Source organism: Rhipicephalus sanguineus, chromosome 5 (genome assembly GCF_013339695.2).
Source record: "Rhipicephalus sanguineus isolate Rsan-2018 chromosome 5, BIME_Rsan_1.4, whole genome shotgun sequence".
Lineage (NCBI taxonomy): Eukaryota > Metazoa > Arthropoda > Arachnida > Ixodida > Ixodidae > Rhipicephalus > Rhipicephalus sanguineus.
This window is the reverse complement of record NC_051180.1, coordinates 191,597,281-191,621,717: the sequence shown is the minus strand read 5'-3', so window position 1 is coordinate 191,621,717 and position 24,437 is coordinate 191,597,281. Positions and strand designations below refer to the sequence as shown.

The window sequence follows — 24,437 nt, the reverse complement described above, 5'->3', positions numbered from 1 at the left end:
GCGTAGCATGAAACAGGGTATTAATAGAGATTTTTTTAGGCGGCTCTAATCCAAATAAACTTCAATTTCATGTCAAAAATTTGTTGAACTGTTTGATTTTCCAGACTATTTTGTGGTTCCCGCCAGGTCCGGACAGTCGGTCGGCGACTGTATTCATTTTGTTTTTTCATTGAACGCATCTGCGCATGTGCCAACGGTATATATATTTTTTGATGACGTTGTGGGTGGAATAAACAGTTGAAAGTATCGCTCGTCCTTTGTGTATCTTCCTTGTGTGTAGCTGCCGCAGAAAATGATTATGCAAAAATACATGGTATCCAGTGGTAGCGGAAGGCTTGGTCTTTCCACCAGTATTAATTTCAAACAACAGATTTATTACTAATATTATAAAAAGATTATAGAAACAAAAAAATTTAACAAAAAGCAAAAAAATCGATAAAAACATCAATGCTACTCTGCAGGTAAACATTAAAAAAAATCGAAATATACACTTTGAATAAAAGGCCCTTGTAGAATAATGCTGCAAGTATTAGCTCTGTAATTACAAGAGCTATTTACATACATATAGAAATATACGCACAAGTGCCTATCATGCCACCGCACAAAGGAGTTCACCGACTCAGTGAAACAAAGGTTGCTTGCACATGTTTTGCAGAAAACAATTATTTTCTGCTCAAATTTCGTTTCTTCGTAGCATAGATTGCAGCTCAGGCATTTTTCAATTTTTTTGTGATGGGTGCTGGGGACCCTGTGGTGCCTTCCAGTGTATACGTTGAAATGAACAGTGTACCCCGTGAACAGTGAAAAGTACGCGGAAGGCATCCCAGTTCACAATATGGTACTTCTTTCTCTCACGCTTGCGCGGCGTCGATGATTCGACGTGAACTGCATTGTGATCAAGGCCCCAGCACAATCGTGCACGGCGCCAGGTAGATGCACGACGTAACAGAGCTGCATTTTCGGAAAGTACCCTCTCCAGTGTTGAGGACATCCAGCCCAAGGGTCGAAGCCATGTAGGCGACGACCTCGCCCTCCTTGTCGCCGTGCTCACTGCCCCAATCCGGGTGGTGAGCCTTGGTGGGAGCATCAGCACCTGGTGGAGGCCGCAGAGCAACGACAGGGCGAGCTCAGTTGCGCACCATGTGACACTGGGACAGATGCAAACACTGGCGATGCTCGTGTCTGCAGCTCCGACGTACACCGTCACTGCCACGCACTCCTGTACCAAAGCTGGTCGCCGATGCGATGTCTACGACGGTGTGCGGAAGCTATACTTTCACGTCGAGCGACGCTTGAGATCTGCCAGGCCGATGGCTGGGACCCTACACGGTGTGACTACACAGCCCACCTCCTTGTAGCCCGTTGGCAAGTGGTAGCCCAAATAGCTGGGAATGTACTGTAGCGAGAGAGGGAGACGTGACGTCAAGGCGGCCGATGTGGCCATGCCGAAGTCTCGCCACTTTATTCGGAAGGCGATTGCTGAAGCGGAGCGGCGGCGGCTGCAGCGTCCAAACCGCCAGGAGCGTGAGCACGATCTCTACTGCTTGCGCCTTGAGCTCTGAGCATGAGCCGCGAGAGAGGCGCGGCGCGTAGGTGGTAAAACGATGATGATGATCGTGAGGGATCATGATGCCACTACAGATTACTCCACCCCCCCCCCTCCCCCCGCAGAAATGAAGCCGAAGTGAAAAACGATGGGGGTGTATATACAAGAAGGCTCGTGACGTGAGACAAAGTGTCAGTGGCAGTCCAGGTCGTCAACGTGAGGTGACTATCGGAGACCAGTGGGTCTCTGGCGGGCGGCTCTGGGAGCTGCGTAGAGGGCGGGGGTCGCGATGAATGGACGCTGTAGGCAGGAGCAAGGGCGCCCGACTCTCTGCATGCTGGAACCGATCCCAGAAAGTCGGCTGGGCATGAGGAGAGGCGTTTCACAGGCCACAACAATGCCGGTGACTGCTGGGCGCACTCCGGGCACGTTGTCTGCGGTGTGAGATGAAATACCGGCGGGTACGGTGGCTGTAGACGTGGGGAGGAGGCCTGCACAGTGTGCCTGCACCGTGGCCACATGTCGGGTGGGCGGTGTCCTGTGTCAAGGGCTCCGGAGCAAATCTGTGGTGACACCGAGCAGGCGTCGTGGCTGCAGGCTCGGACAATGCACCTGTGCGTGGTGAATTATCCTCGGCAGGTGGTACACGAGGGCTCGTGCGCAGGTCAGGAAGCTGGATTCCGGCCGACGTGGCAGGCGTCACATGTGCGGCTTGCTCTGCCATTGGTGAGCCAGGCAAATGGTCTTCAGACGCTTCGGTCATCGTAGCAGCGTCTCACGCTCAGAGCTCGAGGCGCGAGCAGTAGAACGAGCTCACGCGCCTGGCGGTTAAGCAGTTTGCAGCCGCCGTCGCAAGGTCGGTCGTCTCTCGATTAAAGTGGCGAGATTTCGGCACGGCCACGTCGGCCGCCTTCACGTCTCTCTCTCGCTACTTGTACCATTGAGGTTGCCCCTGCTGTACAAGAACCGGCATCTCTTGTGTGAGCTGTGCGCACAGTCCCTTGTGACGTGTTCCCAGAGATCGAATGTTCCACTGCCAAACAGAGGGTATTCTGGGCTTTCCCTTAATCTAGCAATGTTGTTTGCTGAGATGGGCAACTGAGTATGCCGCAGCCATGCAAAGGTGGTACGCCTCAGATTCTGCCAGCAGGAGGCCGCATATTTATTTATTTACTTATTTATTTATTGCAACATACCACCACCTTGAAGGGCTATCGCAGGAGTGGAGGCAGAATACAAAAATTGCAATACAACACAAAATGTGCAGAACATGAAAATCAATGGTTAGTAATGTACAAAACGAATTCATCAAGTGGTAAAGATTTAACATGGCCGGGTAAAGCATTCCATATTTCAATTGTGCGAACAAAAAAACTGTATTTATACGCATTTGTTTGGTGATTAAAAAGAGACATGTTCAGCTCATGATGATGTCTGGAGGATGTTGATTTAGCAGATGTGATGTAGTTGCTGAGTAAAGGAAATCGTGGACAGTGAATGAGAGTGCAAAGAAACTTTAAAGATTCAACGTGACGACGAGAAGAGGGCTGAAGTAAGCTGAAGACTACGAAGATGAAAACTAGGTGAAAAATACCTGTCGTAAGGACGATATATAAAGCGTATTGCTTTCTTCTGGACAGATTCAACTGCTTTGATGTCACATATCTTGTGAGTTCTGTATGACAGAGCCGTACTCGAGTACTGAACGAACCAGGGTTTTGAAAGTAAGGAGTGGTGTGTTATTTGGGGCCAAACGTAGCGTACGTTGTAGGTACCATAGCCTTCTAAGGGCAAGGTTACACAAGACTTCAATGTGATATGACCAAGACAGATCCTCAGTGAATACAAGACCTAGATACAGTCGAACCCCTTTATAAGAGACACTGATGTAAGAGACACCAGTGTGCCTGCATTGAAATAGGGGTTGATAAGAAAATGCATAAGAGACACCTCATATAAAAGACAAGAATTGCTCCCTGGTGCATGTCTCTTATAAAGGGGTTCAACTATATTTGTATTGAGGCACATTTTCTAGAGGCGAACCATTAAACGAACAAGTAAAGAAGAAAGAAGAGAACGTCAAGTAAATGGCATGGAGACAGTTTTACGGAAGTTAATTTGCATCTGCCAAGTATCGCACCACGACTGAACTGATGCAAACGAATCATTAAAGATTATGCGAGTGTTAGGGGTTTTAATCATAAGGTACAAGACACAGTCACCAGCGTACATGCGAATTTTAACAGGAATGTTATGTGGTAGATCATTTATGTAAATTAGAAAAAGGAGCGGGCCTAATATTGAGCCTTGAGGTACGCCAGACGTTACACAGGAAACAGATGATTGAAAGGACTTAAGTTCTACATGCTGAGACTGATTGGAAAGAAAAGAAACTCAGTTGACTAAGGTTTGATTGTTAAGGACGACAGTGAGCTTTTTTAATAGTTTAGAGTGCGACATAGCATCAGAAGCTTTTGAAAAATCAATGAAGATCGCATCGATTTGATCGCCTACATCGAGAGCCTTGATGATATCATGAGTAAATTGACTGAGTTGGGTTAGGATGCTGTAACCGCGTCGAAATCCATGTTGATGACTCTGAGTGCTGCGTTAAGCTGTTTCATGAAGGCATTGCAAGGATCCGGCATTGTGGCCTGTTGACTTGTTGCTGCCAATTAGATTCTTGGCTTTATCAGCAAAAGAAGGCAACAAAAAGACTTGGGAGCATTACTACTGGGACCTCCAAGCTATGGCGTCCTTTTGCATTCTCCCCACGTTGTTCTCTTCTGCATGTGGAGTACAAAGGAGTGCAGAAGAACAATGCAGCTGGGAGCCCCTACAGAGCCATCACATCCACCATAGACAGGGAAGTAAACGCAAGAGGCAAACGCTAGCACTTCTGTCATAGGGATCAGATGCATTGACATCGTCGTCACATAATTGACAGAGCACATTTTGTTGACATGTAGCGTTGGTTCGCATAGCATTGTGATGTGCCACTTTGATTATGAAAGCGCACGACAAAGGCAAGTTATTTTGCAGAGGGACACCTTCAGCTCGATGTAGATCAGGAAACGTTACAACCTGCCAAAAATGGGAAGATATCCGAACCTCAACGATAAGTACTGAAGGTTAACGGCACAAAAAAGCACACCCACGAAGAGGAAACACACAGGACAACCACTCATTCTGCGCGTTTGCTTTTCGTGGGCGTGCTTTCTGCGCTGTCTATCTTCAGCATGAATAACCACTAGCCCAGTCAGCTACTTCAATAAGTTATATTTCTAATCAATCGGGCTTTTTTCTATGCGTCTCTCTTCATCCCTCTGCGTTGATCACAGCACTTCCGTGCATTTGTTTTTCATGGGCGTGCTTTTTGCGCTGTCTATCTTGAGTATGAATAACCACAAGCCCAGTCAGCTACTTCAATAAGTTATATTTCTAGTCAATCGGGCTTTTTTCTATGCGTCTCTCTTCATCCCTCTGCGTTGATCACAGCACTTCCGTGCATTTGTTTTTCATGGGCGTGCTTTTTGCGCTGTCTATCTTGAGTATGAATAACCACAAGCCCAGTCAGCGACTTCAATAAGTTATATTTCTAGTCAATCGGGCTTTTTTCTATGCGTCTCTCTTCATCCCTCTGCGTTGATCACAGCACTTCCGTGCATTGTTTTTCGTGGGCGTGCTTTTTGCGCTGTCTATCTTGAGTATGAATAACCACAAGCCCAGTCAGCGACTTCAATAAGTTATATTTCTAGTCAATCGGGCTTTTTCTATGCGTCTCTCTTCATCCCTCTGCGTTGATCACAGCACTTCCGTGCATTTGTTTTTCATGGGCGTGCTTTTTGCGCTGTCTATCTTGAGTATGAATAACCACAAGCCCAGTCAGCGACTTCAATAAGTTATATTTCTAGTCAATCGGGCTTTTTTCTATGCGTCTCTCTTCATCCCTCTGCGTTGATCACAGCACTTCCGTGCATTTGTTTTTCGTGGGCGTGCTTTTTGCGCTGTCTATCTTGAGTATGAATAACCACAAGCCCAGTCAGCGACTTCAATAAGTTATATTTCTAGTCAATCGGGCTTTTTTCTATGCGTCTCTCTTCATCCCTCTGCGTTGATCACAGCACTTCCGTGCATTTGTTTTTCATGGGCGTGCTTTTTGCGCTGTCTATCTTGAGTATGAATAACCACAAGCCCAGTCAGCGACTTCAATAAGTTATATTTCTAGTCAATCGGGCTTTTTTCTATGCGTCTCTCTTCATCCCTCTGCGTTGATCACAGCACTTCCGTGCATTTGTTTTTCATGGGCGTGCTTTTGCGCTGTCTATCTTGAGTATGAATAACCACAAGCCCAGTCAGCTACTTCAATAAGTTATATTTCTAGTCAATCGGGCTTTTTTCTATGCGTCTCTCTTCATCCCTCTGCGTTGATCACAGCACTTCCGTGCATTTGTTTTTCATGGGCGTGCTTTTTGCGCTGTCTATCTTGAGTATGAATAACCACAAGCCCAGTCAGCTACTTCAATAAGTTATATTTCTAGTCAATCGGGCTTTTTTCTATGCGTCTCTCTTCATCCCTCTGCGTTGATCACAGCACTTCCGTGCATTTGTTTTTCATGGGCGTGCTTTTTGCGCTGTCTATCTTGAGTATGAATAACCACAAGCCCAGTCAGCTACTTCAATAAGTTATATTTCTAGTCAATCGGGCTTTTTTCTATGCGTCTCTCTTCATCCCTCTGCGTTGATCACAGCACTTCCGTGCATTTGTTTTTCATGGGCGTGCTTTTTGCGCTGTCTATCTTGAGTATGAATAACCACAAGCCCAGTCAGCTACTTCAATAAGTTATATTTCTAGTCAATCGGGCTTTTTTCTATGCGTCTCTCTTCATCCCTCTGCGTTGATCACAGCACTTCCGTGCATTTGTTTTTCATGGGCGTGCTTTTTGCGCTGTCTATCTTGAGTATGAATAACCACAAGCCCAGTCAGCTACTTCAATAAGTTATATTTCTAGTCAATCGGGCTTTTTTCTATGCGTCTCTCTTCATCCCTCTGCGTTGATCACAGCACTTCCGTGCATTTGTTTTTCATGGGCGTGCTTTTTGCGCTGTCTATCTTGAGTATGAATAACCACAAGCCCAGTCAGCTACTTCAATAAGTTATATTTCTAGTCAATCGGGCTTTTTTCTATGCGTCTCTCTTCATCCCTCTGCGTTGATCACAGCACTTCCGTGCATTTGTTTTTCATGGGCGTGCTTTTTGCGCTGTCTATCTTGAGTATGAATAACCACAAGCCCAGTCAGCTACTTCAATAAGTTATATTTCTAGTCAATCGGGCTTTTTTCTATGCGTCTCTCTTCATCCCTCTGCGTTGATCACAGCACTTCCGTGCATTTGTTTTTCATGGGCGTGCTTTTTGCGCTGTCTATCTTGAGTATGAATAACCACAAGCCCAGTCAGCTACTTCAATAAGTTATATTTCTAGTCAATCGGGCTTTTTTCTATGCGTCTCTCTTCATCCCTCTGCGTTGATCACAGCACTTCCGTGCATTTGTTTTTCATGGGCGTGCTTTTTGCGCTGTCTATCTTGAGTATGAATAACCACAAGCCCAGTCAGCTACTTCAATAAGTTATATTTCTAGTCAATCGGGCTTTTTTCTATGCGTCTCTCTTCATCCCTCTGCGTTGATCACAGCACTTCCGTGCATTTGTTTTTCATGGGCGTGCTTTTTGCGCTGTCTATCTTGAGTATGAATAACCACAAGCCCAGTCAGCTACTTCAATAAGTTATATTTCTAGTCAATCGGGCTTTTTTCTATGCGTCTCTCTTCATCCCTCTGCGTTGATCACAGCACTTCCGTGCATTTGTTTTTCATGGGCGTGCTTTTTGCGCTGTCTATCTTGAGTATGAATAACCACAAGCCCAGTCAGCTACTTCAATAAGTTATATTTCTAGTCAATCGGGCTTTTTTCTATGCGTCTCTCTTCATCCCTCTGCGTTGATCACAGCACTTCCGTGCATTTGTTTTTCATGGGCGTGCTTTTTGCGCTGTCTATCTTGAGTATGAATAACCACAAGCCCAGTCAGCTACTTCAATAAGTTATATTTCTAGTCAATCGGGCTTTTTTCTATGCGTCTCTCTTCATCCCTCTGCGTTGATCACAGCACTTCCGTGCATTTGTTTTTCATGGGCGTGCTTTTTGCGCTGTCTATCTTGAGTATGAATAACCACAAGCCCAGTCAGCTACTTCAATAAGTTATATTTCTAGTCAATCGGGCTTTTTTCTATGCGTCTCTCTTCATCCCTCTGCGTTGATCACAGCACTTCCGTGCATTTGTTTTTCATGGGCGTGCTTTTTGCGCTGTCTATCTTGAGTATGAATAACCACAAGCCCAGTCAGCTACTTCAATAAGTTATATTTCTAGTCAATCGGGCTTTTTTCTATGCGTCTCTCTTCATCCCTCTGCGTTGATCACAGCACTTCCGTGCATTTGTTTTTCATGGGCGTGCTTTTTGCGCTGTCTATCTTGAGTATGAATAACCACAAGCCCAGTCAGCTACTTCAATAAGTTATATTTCTAGTCAATCGGGCTTTTTTCTATGCGTCTCTCTTCATCCCTCTGCGTTGATCACAGCACTTCCGTGCATTTGTTTTTCATGGGCGTGCTTTTTGCGCTGTCTATCTTGAGTATGAATAACCACAAGCCCAGTCAGCTACTTCAATAAGTTATATTTCTAGTCAATCGGGCTTTTTTCTATGCGTCTCTCTTCATCCCTCTGCGTTGATCACAGCACTTCCGTGCATTTGTTTTTCATGGGCGTGCTTTTTGCGCTGTCTATCTTGAGTATGAATAACCACAAGCCCAGTCAGCTACTTCAATAAGTTATATTTCTAGTCAATCGGGCTTTTTTCTATGCGTCTCTCTTCATCCCTCTGCGTTGATCACAGCACTTCCGTGCATTTGTTTTTCATGGGCGTGCTTTTTGCGCTGTCTATCTTGAGTATGAATAACCACAAGCCCAGTCAGCTACTTCAATAAGTTATATTTCTAGTCAATCGGGCTTTTTTCTATGCGTCTCTCTTCATCCCTCTGCGTTGATCACAGCACTTCCGTGCATTTGTTTTTCATGGGCGTGCTTTTTGCGCTGTCTATCTTGAGTATGAATAACCACAAGCCCAGTCAGCTACTTCAATAAGTTATATTTCTAGTCAATCGGGCTTTTTTCTATGCGTCTCTCTTCATCCCTCTGCGTTGATCACAGCACTTCCGTGCATTTGTTTTTCATGGGCGTGCTTTTTGCGCTGTCTATCTTGAGTATGAATAACCACAAGCCCAGTCAGCGACTTCAATAAGTTATATTTCTAGTCAATCGGGCTTTTTTCTATGCGTCTCTCTTCATCCCTCTGCGTTGATCACAGCACTTCCGTGCATTTGTTTTTCATGGGCGTGCTTTTTGCGCTGTCTATCTTGAGTATGAATAACCACAAGCCCAGTCAGCTACTTCAATAAGTTATATTTCTAGTCAATCGGGCTTTTTTCTATGCGTCTCTCTTCATCCCTCTGCGTTGATCACAGCACTTCCGTGCATTTGTTTTTCATGGGCGTGCTTTTTGCGCTGTCTATCTTGAGTATGAATAACCACAAGCCCAGTCAGCGACTTCAATAAGTTATATTTCTAGTCAATCGGGCTTTTTTCTATGCGTCTCTCTTCATCCCTCTGCGCTGATCACAGCACTTCCGTGCATTTGTTTTTCATGGGCGTGCTTTTTGCGCTGTCTATCTTGAGTATGAATAACCACAAGCCCAGTCAGCTACTTCAATAAGTTATATTTCTAGTCAATCGGGCTTTTTTCTATGCGTCTCTCTTCATCCCTCTGCGCTGATCACAGCACTTCCGTGCATTTGTTTTTCATGGGCGTGCTTTTTGCGCTGTCTATCTTGAGTATGAATAACCACAAGCCCAGTCAGCTACTTCAATAAGTTATATTTCTAGTCAATCGGGCTTTTTTCTATGCGTCTCTCTTCATCCCTCTGCGTTGATCACAGCACTTCCGTGCATTTGTTTTTCATGGGCGTGCTTTTTGCGCTGTCTATCTTGAGTATGAATAACCACAAGCCCAGTCAGCGACTTCAATAAGTTATATTTCTAGTCAATCGGGCTTTTTTCTATGCGTCTCTCTTCATCCCTCTGCGTTGATCACAGCACTTCCGTGCATTTGTTTTTCATGGGCGTGCTTTTTGCGCTGTCTATCTTGAGTATGAATAACCACAAGCCCAGTCAGCGACTTCAATAAGTTATATTTCTAGTCAATCGGGCTTTTTTCTATGCGTCTCTCTTCATCCCTCTGCGTTGATCACAGCACTTCCGTGCATTTGTTTTTCATGGGCGTGCTTTTTGCGCTGTCTATCTTGAGTATGAATAACCACAAGCCCAGTCAGCGACTTCAATAAGTTATATTTCTTGTCAATCGGGCTTTTTTCTATGCGTCTCTCTTCATCCCTCTGCGTTGATCACAGCACTTCCGTGCCGCATGAACATCTAGTTAGACGCAGGAGGATAAATGAGCCCAATGAGCACCGGAACGCGGTAGAAAATTACTTTCGTTGGAATGGGTGGTGTCTGCACGATGCGCAAAGCGCGAGAGAAAGATTAGTTTCGAATCTTGCTGATATTTGCAGTAAAAATTAAAAAAAATAAAATGCACACATTCCGTTTATGTGTTTTATTATTGCTCTCAAAGTTTTATTTATCCATTCAAGCAACAAATTACACAAACTACCCACCGTGTCAAATAATTATCGTAGTGTCACGTGCTACTGTTGGCGAAGTCAGAGCACAGTCGTCTACTTAGAGGAGCGACGTCACAGCACTACCATCTACGTAGGGCCATTCCACCATGTACGTCATCCCCTCATCCTCTGGGCGCGTGGCCGCGACAAGAAGGGCAAGCAGCGTTCAGCTTGAAATTTGACCCATTTCCGCGGCGCGTAGCGTTGCAAAGTTTGGCAGACGTAGTCGTGAATGCCCAGTGCATGCAGTGCGCTCGTCAGCTCAAAATTGTCAAACCCGGTGAGGGGCCCTTTAAGCAACTCAGTGTATATTGTCACGTGGTTGTGATGGTGAAGAACGCAAAAGCAGCTGGTAAAGGTGGAATGCTTGACTGGGCAAACTTGTGCCCCGGTAAAAGAAAGATTGTACAAGCAACATTCGCTGTAAAATGATAATAACAAGTGTGGACATTATTGTTGGTCAGCTGATAGCTGGTAGAATGCATTATCTCTTTATACATCAATGATAGAAAATTCCAGCGTCATCACTGGAGCTCGCGTTAGCTCTAGAATAACCTCGGCTACTGGTGTCGTGTGTGCAATCTTATCAGAACACAATGAAAAAGTTATATTTGTGATGCGGTGATGCGGTGTGGCCTGCGCCGAGCGGTGGTAACTGTTTTTGTGGGTGAAACCAGATCACGTCAACAATAAAAGAATAAGCGCACGTGGAAATATTGACTTTGTCAAAACAACAGCATGTGCTCGAGGTGTACACAGAAGTGACCTCAGAACCAGCAAAACAGGATCACAGTAAAAAATGAACCAACAACGTTGCTTTTTGGGCGAGTTGGAACAAGTCAGTCACAATGGTATTTAGCGCAAATACTAGACAACAGACAAAGGAGAGGGCGTAGACGTATCATGTACCAAAACAATTAAAGACAAACCCGCATATAACGAATTATTATGTACATAGAACAGTTGTAAAATGAAATATTTTCTATATGAAATATTTGATATATCAAATTACCTATATACAGAACTTCTTTATGATCCCCTCCAGATTCGATATATCCATGTTCGACTGTATATGATTATGCGGCATGCTGTAGTGGAGTGCTATGCCACCTGGGGTCCTTTAATGTGCACTTAAATGTAAGTACATGGGCATTTAGCATTTTGGCTCCATTGGAACCTCTGTGGCCATTATCGCACCCGTGTCCTTCGGGTCAGCAGCCAAGCATCGTAACCGGTGTACCATTGTGGTGGCTTATTTGATGCTTGCCATACTGTGCTGCTTGCCATACTGTACTGTGCCATATGTGCTGTGGATCCCAAATATCAGACCAAGTGAAAAAGTTAATTCCAGAGTTTCATAAGGCATGCCATTGCAGGGGACTTGATGGCTGCCTGAGCTCCTTACACGTGTGACCATTGCACGGTCACTGTGGAAGGTCAGACTGTGATGCACTATCATTTCATTCAAGTCTTACATTTTCGCCAGGAAGGGGTCTCAGCTGGTTGGCCAGTGCTGCTCTGTGGATGTCCACCAGCTCCTGATCCAACTCCCGGATGCGTTCCAATGCACTGTCGATTTCCTGCTGCTGACGCCCACATGTCTCCTGGGCCTGTTGGGAGAATGACATGTTTGTTCCACCATGCCTTCATATGAGCTCCATCGGTCCACACAAATACCCAGCAAGGATTGAACCTCTCTATAAAAACTGCAATGCAACAAAATTTTTCACATAAAGTACATTTGCATCTTTTTATAACATCATGTCGATAGTAAATTTTGTAATTTGAACCTGAATACTATAACGAAGTGAACTTCTGCCATAAAGGAAGATGGAGGCAATCATTGAGAGCGACTGCGGGAGTGCACCTAGCTGAGCTGGTTGGTACACGATTAGGACGGGAACTAACAGTGCTAGTCATGGGATGGGCTGCCGCCACGTTTTTTAACAAGTAACCAATTTCACAGTTATGCAGGAAAATCGAGGGCACACTGACGCAAGCGTTTCCGTGTGTATGAATATGACAAGTTCGCTTATCTCACACGCTCTTCCCACTTTGTATGTTTCCAAAACGGTGCACTGCTCAAGGATTGGCTGACAGCCACATGCTTTTCAGTACTGGGCACATATCCCTTTCAGACGCCACCTCGGAAGAACTGTCTGTAAATGCATCAAGTCGATGCAAAATTATTTCAATGCACTGAATATTCTGTTGGGAAAAAATAATGTCATAATAAGCTCATTTATGTGCGTTATAGTAGTTATTCCCAATTAAATGGTAATTAAATATCTCCTTATTCCGAAATTATTCATGCCTTGTTTCTGCATAAATAGAATCAAATCTAAGGCTAGAACTATAGTGCGAATTCGTTTTCGGTTACGTCAATGTTGAGCAAATAAAAATTATACTTTAGACATGGGTCGTGGGAAACGGCACGTCGACCTACTCGTCAAATGTGGTAGTGCCTTCAGCAAAGTAGTTGTATGCAACAGTAGACTGCAAGATGAAGTTAATGAAGACAAATTTATTATGCAGGAGGTTCAATTCATGCAAACCTCAATATATCGGGCTTTTTCTTAGCCACCAGTCGATACAACTAACAAAAACAAGCTGGCACACAATTGTGTACATGGCATGTCAAAGGGTTAAGCGAGTATGTGTGCTCTTTTAGCCGGTCGTTCAAGCATCAACCTGTTTGGCCTATATAGCAATGCTTGCATGTGAAAGGAATCTTATACAGTGGCTGTGTATATATGTAGGAAGACGTTCCTGAATAAAGTTTAGTTGCGAGTAGCGCCTGTCCTGTACATCAGTGTTCCTTCTCAGTCCTTGTCGATTTTCGCGCTAGCCAATTTTGAAGCTTATACAGTGTGTTTTTTTAGACAATAAAGATTTTTTATCAAAATGCTATGACGGTGGGGCCCCTGTCATCTTCACAAACAAACTATACGCTAAGGTGGAAAAACTTTGCCACACCTAAAGTTACATTCAAATGAGTAATTAAAGTGACCGTGTTAATTAACTTTTTAATTATTAACATTAGGGCCGTTGCTTATATGGCAGAGTTGTAGAATGTGACAATTTATGACACGCATTTTTCAAAAATTGCAAAAAACGCCCATAATTTGAGATAATATTAATCAAAATTCAAGAACACTATCCATGCTAAACCAAAACTGAGCGCACCAGGAGCGCAGGAAAACTGTAATCCCTGTTGTGAAAGACCAGAAGCTCACATTGCACTTAAAAAAAAAAAAAAAGGCGCGTTGCTGCAGACTGTGGTCTGAAAAAACGGCAAGCCGTCTTAAATATCCAAATGCACCATCTATTCTTTGCGTTTGGTGTGTAGTGCTTATCCGTTTCTTTGTTGAACTCGAAAGAAGTGCAAAGAACTCATTTGCTTGCCTGCGAGAAGTAGCACCACAGTGGCTGCGGCCTAGTTTTAAGATGTACTATCCGCGTCAAATGAAACCCGAACAGCGGCAAGCCTTCGCATGGTATAGTGGACGCCGTCCAGTTATCACCATGGACAGGCGCGCATATGCGCAGTGCGGTCAAACTGGATGCGCGCCTGTCAATGGTGATGACTGGACGGCGTCCACTATACCATGCGAAGGCTTGCCGCTGTTCGGGTTTCATTTGACGCCGATTGTACAGTGACAGACAGAGTGGAAATTATGGTTTTCTTGGGTATAGTGCGCAAGAAACAGATAAGCACTAAGCACCAAACACAAAGAATAAGAGGTTCATTTGGGTATTTGAGACGGCTTGCCATTTTTCCTGACCATATTCTGCAGCAACGTGCCATTTTTCAAAAATTGTCGTGTGAGCTTCCTGTCTTTCGCAACAGGGATGATGGATTTCCTGCGCTCTCCGTGCGCTCCGTTTCAGTTTCGCCTAGATAGGGGTCTTGAATTTCGGTGATTATTATCTCAAATTAAGTGCTTTTTCCACCATTTTTAAAAAATGGTCATGTCATAAATTGTCACACCCTACAACTCTTCCATATAAGCAACAGCCCTAAAGTTAATAATTAAAAAGCTAATGAACTAGTTTTTGTAAATTGCTCATTTGAATGTAACTAAATGTGCCGAAGTTTTTCCGCCTCGGCGTAGAGTTCGTTTGCGAAGACGACAGGGGCCTGACTGTCATTCCTTTTTTATAAAAAAATCTGTATTGTCTAAAAAAAAAAACACACTTATAATACAGCACAGGTGCATTCAACAAAGTGTTTTCTATGCTTTTTCTCACAGTTTTCTATCTTGCACAGGTGCATTCAACAAAGTGTCTTCCGTGCTTTTTTTCACAGTTTTCTATCTTGCACAGGTGCATTCAACAAAGTGTTTTCCGTGCTTTTTCTCACAGTTTTCTATCTTGCACAGGTGCATTCAACAAAGTGTTTTCCGTGCTTTTTCTCAGAGTTTTCTATCTTGCACAGGTGCATTCAACAAAGTGTTTTCCGTGCTTTTTCTCACAGTTTTCTATCTTGCACAGGTGCATTCAACAAAGTGTTTTCCGTGCTTTTTCTCACAGTTTTCTATCTTGCACAGGTGCATTCAACAAAGTGTTTTCCGTGCTTTTTCTCACAGTTTTCTATCTTGCACAGGTGCATTCAACAAAGTGTTTTCCGTGCTTTTTCTCACAGTTTTATATCTTGCACAGGTACATTCAACAAAGTGTTTTTCGTGCTTTTTCTCAGTTTTCTATCTTGCACAGGTGCATTCAACAAAGTGTTTCCCGTGCTTTTTCTCACAGTTTTCTATCTTGCACAGGTGCATTCAACAAAGTGTCTTCCGTGCTTTTTTTCACAGTTTTCTATCTTGCACAGGTGCATTCAACAAAGTGTTTTCCGTGCTTTTTCTCACAGTTTTCTATCTTGCACAGGTGCATTCAACAAAGTGTTTTCCGTGCTTTTTCTCAGAGTTTTCTATCTTGCACAGGTGCATTCAACAAAGTGTTTTCCGTGCTTTTTCTCACAGTTTTCTATCTTGCACAGGTGCATTCAACAAAGTGTTTTCCGTGCTTTTTCTCACAGTTTTCTATCTTGCACAGGTGCATTCAACAAAGTGTTTTCCGTGCTTTTTCTCACAGTTTTCTATCTTGCACAGGTGCATTCAACAAAGTGTTTTCCGTGCTTTTTCTCACAGTTTTATATCTTGCACAGGTGCATTCAACAAAGTGTTTTTCGTGCTTTTTCTCACAGTTTTATATCTTGCACAGGTACATTCAACAAAGTGTTTTTCGTGCTTTTTCTCAGTTTTCTATCTTGCACAGGTGCATTCAACAAAGTGTTTCCCGTGCTTTTTCTCACAGTTTTCTATCTTGCACAGGTGCATTCAACAAAATGTTTTCCGTGCTTTTTCTCAGAGTTTTCTATCTTGCACAGGTGCATTCAACAAAGTGTTTTCCGTGCTTTTTCTCACAGTTTTATATCTTGCACAGGTGCATTCAACAAAGTGTTTCCCGTGCTTTTTCTCACAGTTTTCTATCTTGCACAGGTGCATTCAACAAAATGTTTTCCGTGCTTTTTCTCAGAGTTTTCTATCTTGCACAGGTGCATTCAACAAAGTGTTTTCCGTGCTTTTTCTCACAGTTTTATATCTTGCACAGGTGCATTCAACAATGTGTTTTCCGTGCTTTTTCTCACAGTTTTATATCTTGCACAGGTGCATTCAACAAAGTGTTTTTCGTGCTTTTTCTCACAGTTTTCTATCTTGCACAGGTGCATTCAACAAAGTGTTTCCCGTGCTTTTCCTCACAGTTTTATATCTTGCACAGGTGCATTCAACAAAGTGTTTTTCGTGCTTTTTCTCACAGTTTTATATCTTGCACAGGTGCATTCAACAAAGTGTTTTTCGTGCTTTTTCTCACAGTTTTCTATCTTGCACAGGTGCATTCAACAAAGTGTTTTCCGTGCTTTTTCTCACAGTTTTCTATCTTGCACAGGTGCATTCAACAAAGTGTTTTCCGTGCTTTTTCTCACAGTTTTCTATCTTGCACAGGTGCATTCAACAAAGTGTTTTCCGTGCTTTTTCTCACAGTTTTCTATCTTGCACAGGTGCATTCAACAAAGTGTTTTCCGTGCTTTTTCTCACAGTTTTATATCTTGCACAGGTGCATTCAACAAAGTGTTTTTCGTGCTTTTTCTCACAGTTTTCTATCTTGCACAGGTGCATTCAACAAAGTGTTTCCCGTGCTTTTTCTCAGTTTTCTATCTCGTAGCCCTCTTTGCTCACCTTGCGGCACAGCTTGTTTCTTGTGCTAAACAAAATGCGTACTTGTTAAAAAAGTGATAGCCTGTTTTGTCGACGCATGTAACGTGATGATTTCTTTTCTACGCAGGTACTGTATTTTTGTTGGTCATCTGAACAAAGCCTCTGTACATACTGCATTTTCCTGCAATAGACCAGTGGTTGTTAGTTGGTCATTCAATTCTTGTCCCGTGTCTAGCGCTGCTTGTTCCCGTCTTAACTGCAGGAGTCACGTTGTTGGGTTATATGTGGTTGTTTGTGAACAAACCTTCCAAACTGTGGGCCACACAGCAGAAAATGGCCATAGAGCCGCAGCAAACTTGGCTGGTGTGGCTTTCAAGATGCACTGCTATATCTAGTGAGTGTGGCACTCATTACAGCTGCATCAAATCGCATAAAATTTGAAAAACATGCAGCATATTGGCATAGCTCTATATTCCACGTGTTCCCTGAGTGAGTACTCTTATTTTTTCTGCTCAATCTGAGCAACAGTGCAAGAAACACAGACAACAGAAGGCAAATGCATGAAGCACTGCTCCTGTCTTTGTTCCATGCACCATTCTTCAGACTTAATGTGTATCACCGAGATGGCCAACAAATTAGAGCAAACCCTCATTAGATCATGATTTATTTACTCGAATCATTGCTATAATCGAAATTTCCTCTAGTCCCGACCTAAACGCATGCATTTTATGCCTCATTACTTGCAGCACACGAATAGCTTGCTCCCCTTAGCGCGAACCAGCAAGTTGCGGCCCTTATGGCTGAGGCCACGTCGAGCGGTGGGTGACCTTTTCTGTCTGTCGCCAGTATGCACGCAGGAGGAGGAGAAGCCTGAATTGGCCAAGCTCTCTTCTCCTCCTTGCTATGCACAGATTTGGGGCCAAGCAGCACGGAGCAGGTGAGCACGGCAAAAACAGTATGCAAGGAGTATACTACTGCACGCAGCTTGCGTCACCCTATTCAAGCTCACTTAACCACATGTTGCACTAGTGGCATTCTGTAGCACTGCCCAAGCTACGCACTAGTTTCCTATGGTGGCCAGCGGTCACGCATTTCAGAGTTCAGTTGTGGTTCAGTGGGTTCAGTCACTTCAGTGCGCACTATGCACCCGTCTGTGTATGTGCTGGACTGCTGAAAACGTGGACACCTGTTTATGAACTGATTCATTACGCTTGCCCAGCATATGCTCTTGCAGCCTGCTTTGTGCATCACCAGCAGGTTTGTGCATGCCATCTTTTCCCACAAAAGTGGCAGCGAGCCGGACAATGATGACCAGACTTGCAGCTATCTCTGTGAGTCGGTGCATTGCAAAGAAGCCAGCAAAGAAGTGGAAGGTGACTTGGGACGCATTCACACCCCAGCTAGAAATGCAGGAATAACACTTGTTATTGGGCAAGTTGGTGCGAATGAGCAAACATGACTTTTGGGTGCAGCTGTAGGTAAAACAACACACGCAGGGCGCTCTGTGCATTCGTGCGTTACTCCCTACATCTGTTGTTACAGTGCCCGAGTCGTGTCTACTAATGCTGGAATAGTTGACGTTCTTAATGGCCTTGACGGAGAGCTGATTGATGAACAGCCAAGTGAAATGTCAACTTTGGCATGGACTCGACAGTACCTCCAGGTGCTGCAAAACAATGTTAAATGCATGTGTGGTGACTATGACGTCACGCAATGTGGGAGCAAATTGGAGCAGGGATTGCTCACACCTTGTGAGAACACGAGACAGACAAGGCTGACTGCCTTTTTTTGCACCTGAATAAAGGCTTACTTCTCTGAATATCTTGCATTTAGGGTTCCTTGCAGTCGTAGCGTGATTTAAGCTTGATGTATTTAGCTTGTATTGAGTATTCGCTTGTACATAATTACCGCTTGTGTCAAATTTTTCCGCTGTCCCATTCACTTGGTTGGTTGAATAAAACGTACACTCGTCAACGGCAAGTGTACATGTTCTTCAACCATGATTTTTCCTCACCAGACGAGTTTTCATCAAAACCTAGACCTCATTCACTTGGTTATAGCGGCAGTTTACTGTACTCGATCAAATTACATTTTTATGAGTGCCTGTTGTCGCTCCTCGAGAAGTGACAAGCTTCATAATACTTGTTGCTGGGTTAGTTGGCACATGCTTACTGAAATACAAAAAGATGCGTAACCACCATGGAAGGACTCGAAATGAAAGAGAAAAGGGTGTCACTCGCAACTAACATTATTTCCAGAAAAGGAATGATATAGCAGTAGTAGTAGTAGCCATGCGCAAAGCACGGAGCCTCACACGCTTGTCAAGATACAATGGAGAAGGGGAAGGGAAAAAAATTTTGTTTTTAATCTAGAAAAGATTGAAAGGAATTAAACTTGTCGTCATGCAGAACAACAGATGTGTAACTTACACAAATTTTTCTTCTTTTTAATGTAATACACTTCCATAACCTCATATGCCAGAGTATCTTTACTCTTGCCAAGAACAGGGACACTGGAAAACCTAGGTCAGGCATGCAGGAAAAGCAATGCACTGGCAAATGTGCAGAAAATTTGTTTTTTATGAGAAGTTCATGCTCCCTGACTGTCGTTTATGGATATATGAGCTACCACAAAATGGAACCATGACCTTTTTGAATGTGTGCTTGTTGGTAAGGGTTGGTCACTCATTCGAAGCAATGTGCAAATAAGGCTCCTTTACCGCTCAGCGCATTGTAAATCAGTTAATAGGGCTAAGTTATGCTTCAAGACTGTCTCAAAGTTGTGCCAGCACTTGGCCGCCTGAAGCTTTGACCAGCAAGTAAAGCTGCTATGGGGGTTAGTTGGTGCGAATACATGGCTTATTCGCGCTGCCAGGAACTGGACAACTTGACACGCAAAATGACCCACACAGGGGGAAGCCCATCAACACATCCTGTGTGTGTCCTTTTTCGTGTCAAGTCGGCCAATTCCTGGTAGCGCAAACAAACCATGTTTTTGACCAGCAAAGAATGAAGTGCACTGACGCTTGCTATCCACAGCCTTTGCTAGTCTCTGTATCCTGAAAGACAAAGATGTTGGGCGAGCACTGGCCAAATCATTTGAGTGCTGGAGTCATTTAAAGGCTGTTTGACGTGACGTGATGACGTGACACAGCGATTTTCAGGCAGCGAATTCACTCGCAATAAAAGAATGGCTGCTCTTTCTCGCTGCAGTGGTCAGTGGTGAGTGGCTGACACGTTGGAAATTTTTCACTCTGTTCGCATCAGTGGAGCAATTTTTTAGTCGTGACCCGTCGAAATTGCACCAAGCCGGCTGAGCCACTGAAATAGTGCCAACGTTTGTTTTACATTTGGTCGCTGTTGCACTCTTCGAAATTAATTTAGACTGAAAAGCGTTTTTAAATGACAAAACATGCATGCTCTTCACTACCGTTCATAAAAATCACAGCCCATTCACAGCACATATGAAACCAAACAGCCATTACTGGGAGCTGTGAACAGTGTGAACAGAACAAGTCTTTTTGCTACAATTGCAGCATGTGAAACAGCCTTGACTCTTTCAGGGTCAATGACGTACAAGTATGTCCCCCCCCGAACACCTCTAAAATGGTCAATGCCATGCATGTATGTCTTCACTTGTATGTTTAAAAAGCCTGCCTTTTTAGATCATTTCTCTTGCTTGGCATGTGCTGCCACACTGCGGGAATACGTGGAATTCTTTTCTTGTGCCGATGTCTTTCTTGCCGTTCCTTTTCTTTCTTTTTTTTTTAAAATGCTTTACTACATCAGCGTGCCGGCTATCGCTCGTGCATCCGGTCGTGCACGGGCGTGCAGTGGCTTGTTCCAATTTCGTCATTCGGACGGTTCTCACTTCTTGCTCCCGCAAAACTGATGGCTGCCCAGTTTTAAATGTCTTAAAGGGCGGTCGCTTGTTACTGTATCCTTTATTGCTCACCGTGATGCAATTACACATGTTTTCGGGAAGGTGCTGACTTATACAAACAATGCCACCGTGGTTGCATTCCCTGTTTTCGGGACTCACAAGAACCACTGCCAAGTTGTTAGCAGTAAGATGAAGGATTATTATAGGTTTTTCACTTGTTCTGCTTTCCGGACGTGTGCACAACCATGCAGTTTTTTTCTTCAGTGAGCTCACCCACGCAGTCCACTTACGCTATAAAACTGCCTACTACTAGTAGCGCTGCTGCGAGTCGAGCGGCGTACTCCGGTGCGCTTATTTTCGTACGTCTGTGAATTATGTTTATTATAACCCATTATTATCTAGAAGTCATATAAGCTTTTTTTATTTAATTTATTTTATTTATTTATAAATACTGTGGTCTAACTTACACCACAGCTGAGTGGCACATAAACATAGGAAATGTACATTTGGGCAAAAAAGAACAACAAATGATTTAGTATCGAAGCTTGGGCGTGTTGGTTAGACATCGGAGGGGATACAGCGCAAGAGAAAACGAGGACAAGAAAGGCGACGCACACAGAGCGCTGACTTACAACACTTTATTGGTAGAAAGGGAAGGATGAACATTTATACACTTCGCTGACATGCGCCACAACCGGGGCAACTGACGATTTTTTTTTTTTTTTTTGAACATTATACATAGAGCAACCATCACTGCGCACACGGGCGTATCACTCATGGTCTGTTTAGATATGATATTTCATGAGATGAAAGTGCTATCGAAGGAGAGCTGATGCAACTGCTATCGAACTTTCTGATGAAGTCTGCCTCGATGATTTCGCGTGTCAACTGCAAAGAATGCCTGGCCAGGACCTCGCTTTTTTCAAAGAAGGGCGCGCAGCCACAGTCACGACAATGAATGCCCAAGTGGCCCTGAACCGTGTTGTACACATTGTTGTGGTGCTCTCTTAGACGGTCGTTTAAGCACCTACCAGTCTGTCCCACGTATTTCTTCCCACAGGACAGAGGAATCACGTATACCACGCCAGTGGTACAGGGCACAAACTGCTTTTTATGCTTCACAGAACAACCATTACGGCTGCCACTCGAAGCAAACTTGCAAAGCTTGGACAACTTCTCCGGTGCGGAAAACACTACCTTAACGCCAGCACGTTGCCCTACCCTCTTAAGTTTGTGGGACAGATCATGTATGTACGGAAGTACAGCAAGTTTTTTCTTTTCAACGTGCGCAACTGGTACACGGTCATTTTCACCACGTCTGATTTGTTTTAACAGCTTTTCCGCCACAGCCGAAACCAGAGCCTTCTTATACCCTGCAGATACCAAGCGGCTAACCTGGGCGTCAAAACTTTTTTGCATCGAATGCGGACACGACCTTCTAAGGGCATTGACGAGGCACACATTCGCTATTCCTCTTTTTACTAATTTTGAATGAGCGGAATGGAATGACAGAAGTGGTTTTCCGCTCCTCGGTTCAAAACACCAACATACATGTTCGCTAGAGAGGCACAGTTTGATATCCAAGAACCTTAAGTAACCATTTTCGGGTAATTCGTGCGTCAGCTTCAGCGGAAGTAGGTTCTGCCTAAACACATTTAAGACTTCTTCCGCAGTTTGTTCAAATGACTCTTTCGGACAATCAATGAAAATCAAGAAATCATCTACATATCTGCACACTTTTTCAACTACGGACACATCGAGGTTGGACAGAATATTGCGATCTTTTTGGGCAAGGTAGATATCGCTTAGGATAGGTGCCAGGCACGACCCGATGCAAACGCCACTTTTTTGTATGTACTGGCAACCTTCCCACGAGACAACCGTTGATTTAAGGTACATTGTCATCAAATTCATAAACCCGCTCACTGCGATCCCTGTGGCATTCTGGAAAGCTGTTGGCCCGAAACTGTCAATAGCGTCTTCTACACATTTTAACATGTCGTCATGTGGCAGAGAATAATATAAATCCTTAACGTCTACAGAAAAAGCACTCAGGCCCTTGCTGTTTTGCTTTAAAAACCTGATTACAGCGTCCGAGTCTTTTACTAGAAAGGGGTCGTCAACCGTTAGTAGCTTAAGCTTGCTTTGCAAAAATATTGCGACAGATTTCTGCCAGGTCCCTCTTTCGGTTACGATTACTCGCAGCGGGCAGTCATCTTTGTGTGTTTTAGCTGTAAAAAGGAAATCTAAGCTAAGCTTTGTTGATTTTTCGACAGACTTGGCTAACTTATCGAAGTTTAGAGAAGTAATGAGCCTCTTGGCCTCGGATTTTACTTTCTTCAAAGAGATACCATCGTCACGTCTGAATGCAGAGCTGATAGCCAGAGTGGCTTTGTCATTAAAGGTACCCGAACGTAAAACAGCAAAACCTCCTTCTTTGTCTGAAGGTAAAAGCACTAGAGATTGCGCCTTCAAGAAGGAGACTACAGACTTGGTCTGCACGGCACTGTGACGTGGTTTTTGACGGAACAAAATGTCAACACCTTCCGAGACACACCTGTTTGATTCGTCCTCCGGCATGCACATGGGTGATGCACATCCGGCATGCACCGTGTGCACATCGTGGGTGAAATTGCCCTTCCGGAAGAAGTGAACCAGATCCTGGGACTTGGACCAAAGTTCGCTGTGGAGCCTCGAAAAACGCCACATGAACTGCTTACGCTTGTTAGGCAAGTTGCTCAACGCATGCCGGAGGACGAATCAAACAGGTGTGTCTCGGAAGGTGTTGACATTTTGTTCCGTCAAAAACCACGTCACAGTGCCGTGCAGACCAAGTCTGTAGTCTCCTTCTTGAAGGCGCAATCTCTAGTGCTTTTACCTTCAGACAAAGAAGGAGGTTTTGCTGTTTTACGTTCGGGTACCTTTAATGACAAAGCCACTCTGGCTATCAGCTCTGCATTCAGACGTGACGATGGTATCTCTTTGAAGAAAGTAAAATCCGAGGCCAAGAGGCTCATTACTTCTCTAAACTTCGATAAGTTAGCCAAGTCTGTCGAAAAATCAACAAAGCTTAGCTTAGATTTCCTTTTTACAGCTAAAACACACAAAGATGACTGCCCGCTGCGAGTAATCGTAACCGAAAGAGGGACCTGGCAGAAATCTGTCGCAATATTTTTGCAAAGCAAGCTTAAGCTACTAACGGTTGACGACCCCTTTCTAGTAAAAGACTCGGACGCTGTAATCAGGTTTTTAAAGCAAAACAGCAAGGGCCTGAGTGCTTTTTCTGTAGACGTTAAGGATTTATATTATTCTCTGCCACATGACGACATGTTAAAATGTGTAGAAGACGCTATTGACAGTTTCGGGCCAACAGCTTTCCAGAATGCCACAGGGATCGCAGTGAGCGGGTTTATGAATTTGATGACAATGTACCTTAAATCAACGGTTGTCTCGTGGGAAGGTTGCCAGTACATACAAAAAAGTGGCGTTTGCATCGGGTCGTGCCTGGCACCTATCCTAAGCGATATCTACCTTGCCCAAAAAGATCGCAATATTCTGTCCAACCTCGATGTGTCCGTAGTTGAAAAAGTGTGCAGATATGTAGATGATTTCTTGATTTTCATTGATTGTCCGAAAGAGTCATTTGAACAAACTGCGGAAGAAGTCTTAAATGTGTTTAGGCAGAACCTACTTCCGCTGAAGCTGACGCACGAATTACCCGAAAATGGTTACTTAAGGTTCTTGGATATCAAACTGTGCCTCTCTAGCGAACATGTATGTTGGTGTTTTGAACCGAGGAGCGGAAAACCACTTCTGTCATTCCATTCCGCTCATTCAAAATTAGTAAAAAGAGGAATAGCGAATGTGTGCCTCGTCAATGCCCTTAGAAGGTCGTGTCCGCATTCGATGCAAAAAAGTTTTGACGCCCAGGTTAGCCGCTTGGTATCTGCAGGGTATAAGAAGGCTCTGGTTTCGGCTGTGGCGGAAAAGCTGTTAAAACAA

At 44.1% G+C, this 24,437-nt stretch overlaps 1 protein-coding gene across 1 annotated transcript in view; it reads right to left on the bottom strand.

Moving 5' to 3' along the window:
- LOC119394536 (talin-2) overlaps positions 1-24,437 on the bottom strand; it is a 612,547-nt gene that overhangs the window by 240,335 nt on the left and 347,775 nt on the right. Inside the window, exon 28 of the mRNA XM_037661859.2 lies at positions 11,814-11,948. Coding sequence (XP_037517787.1) covers positions 11,814-11,948 — 135 coding nt within the window. The remainder of the gene's footprint in view (positions 1-11,813; positions 11,949-24,437) is intronic.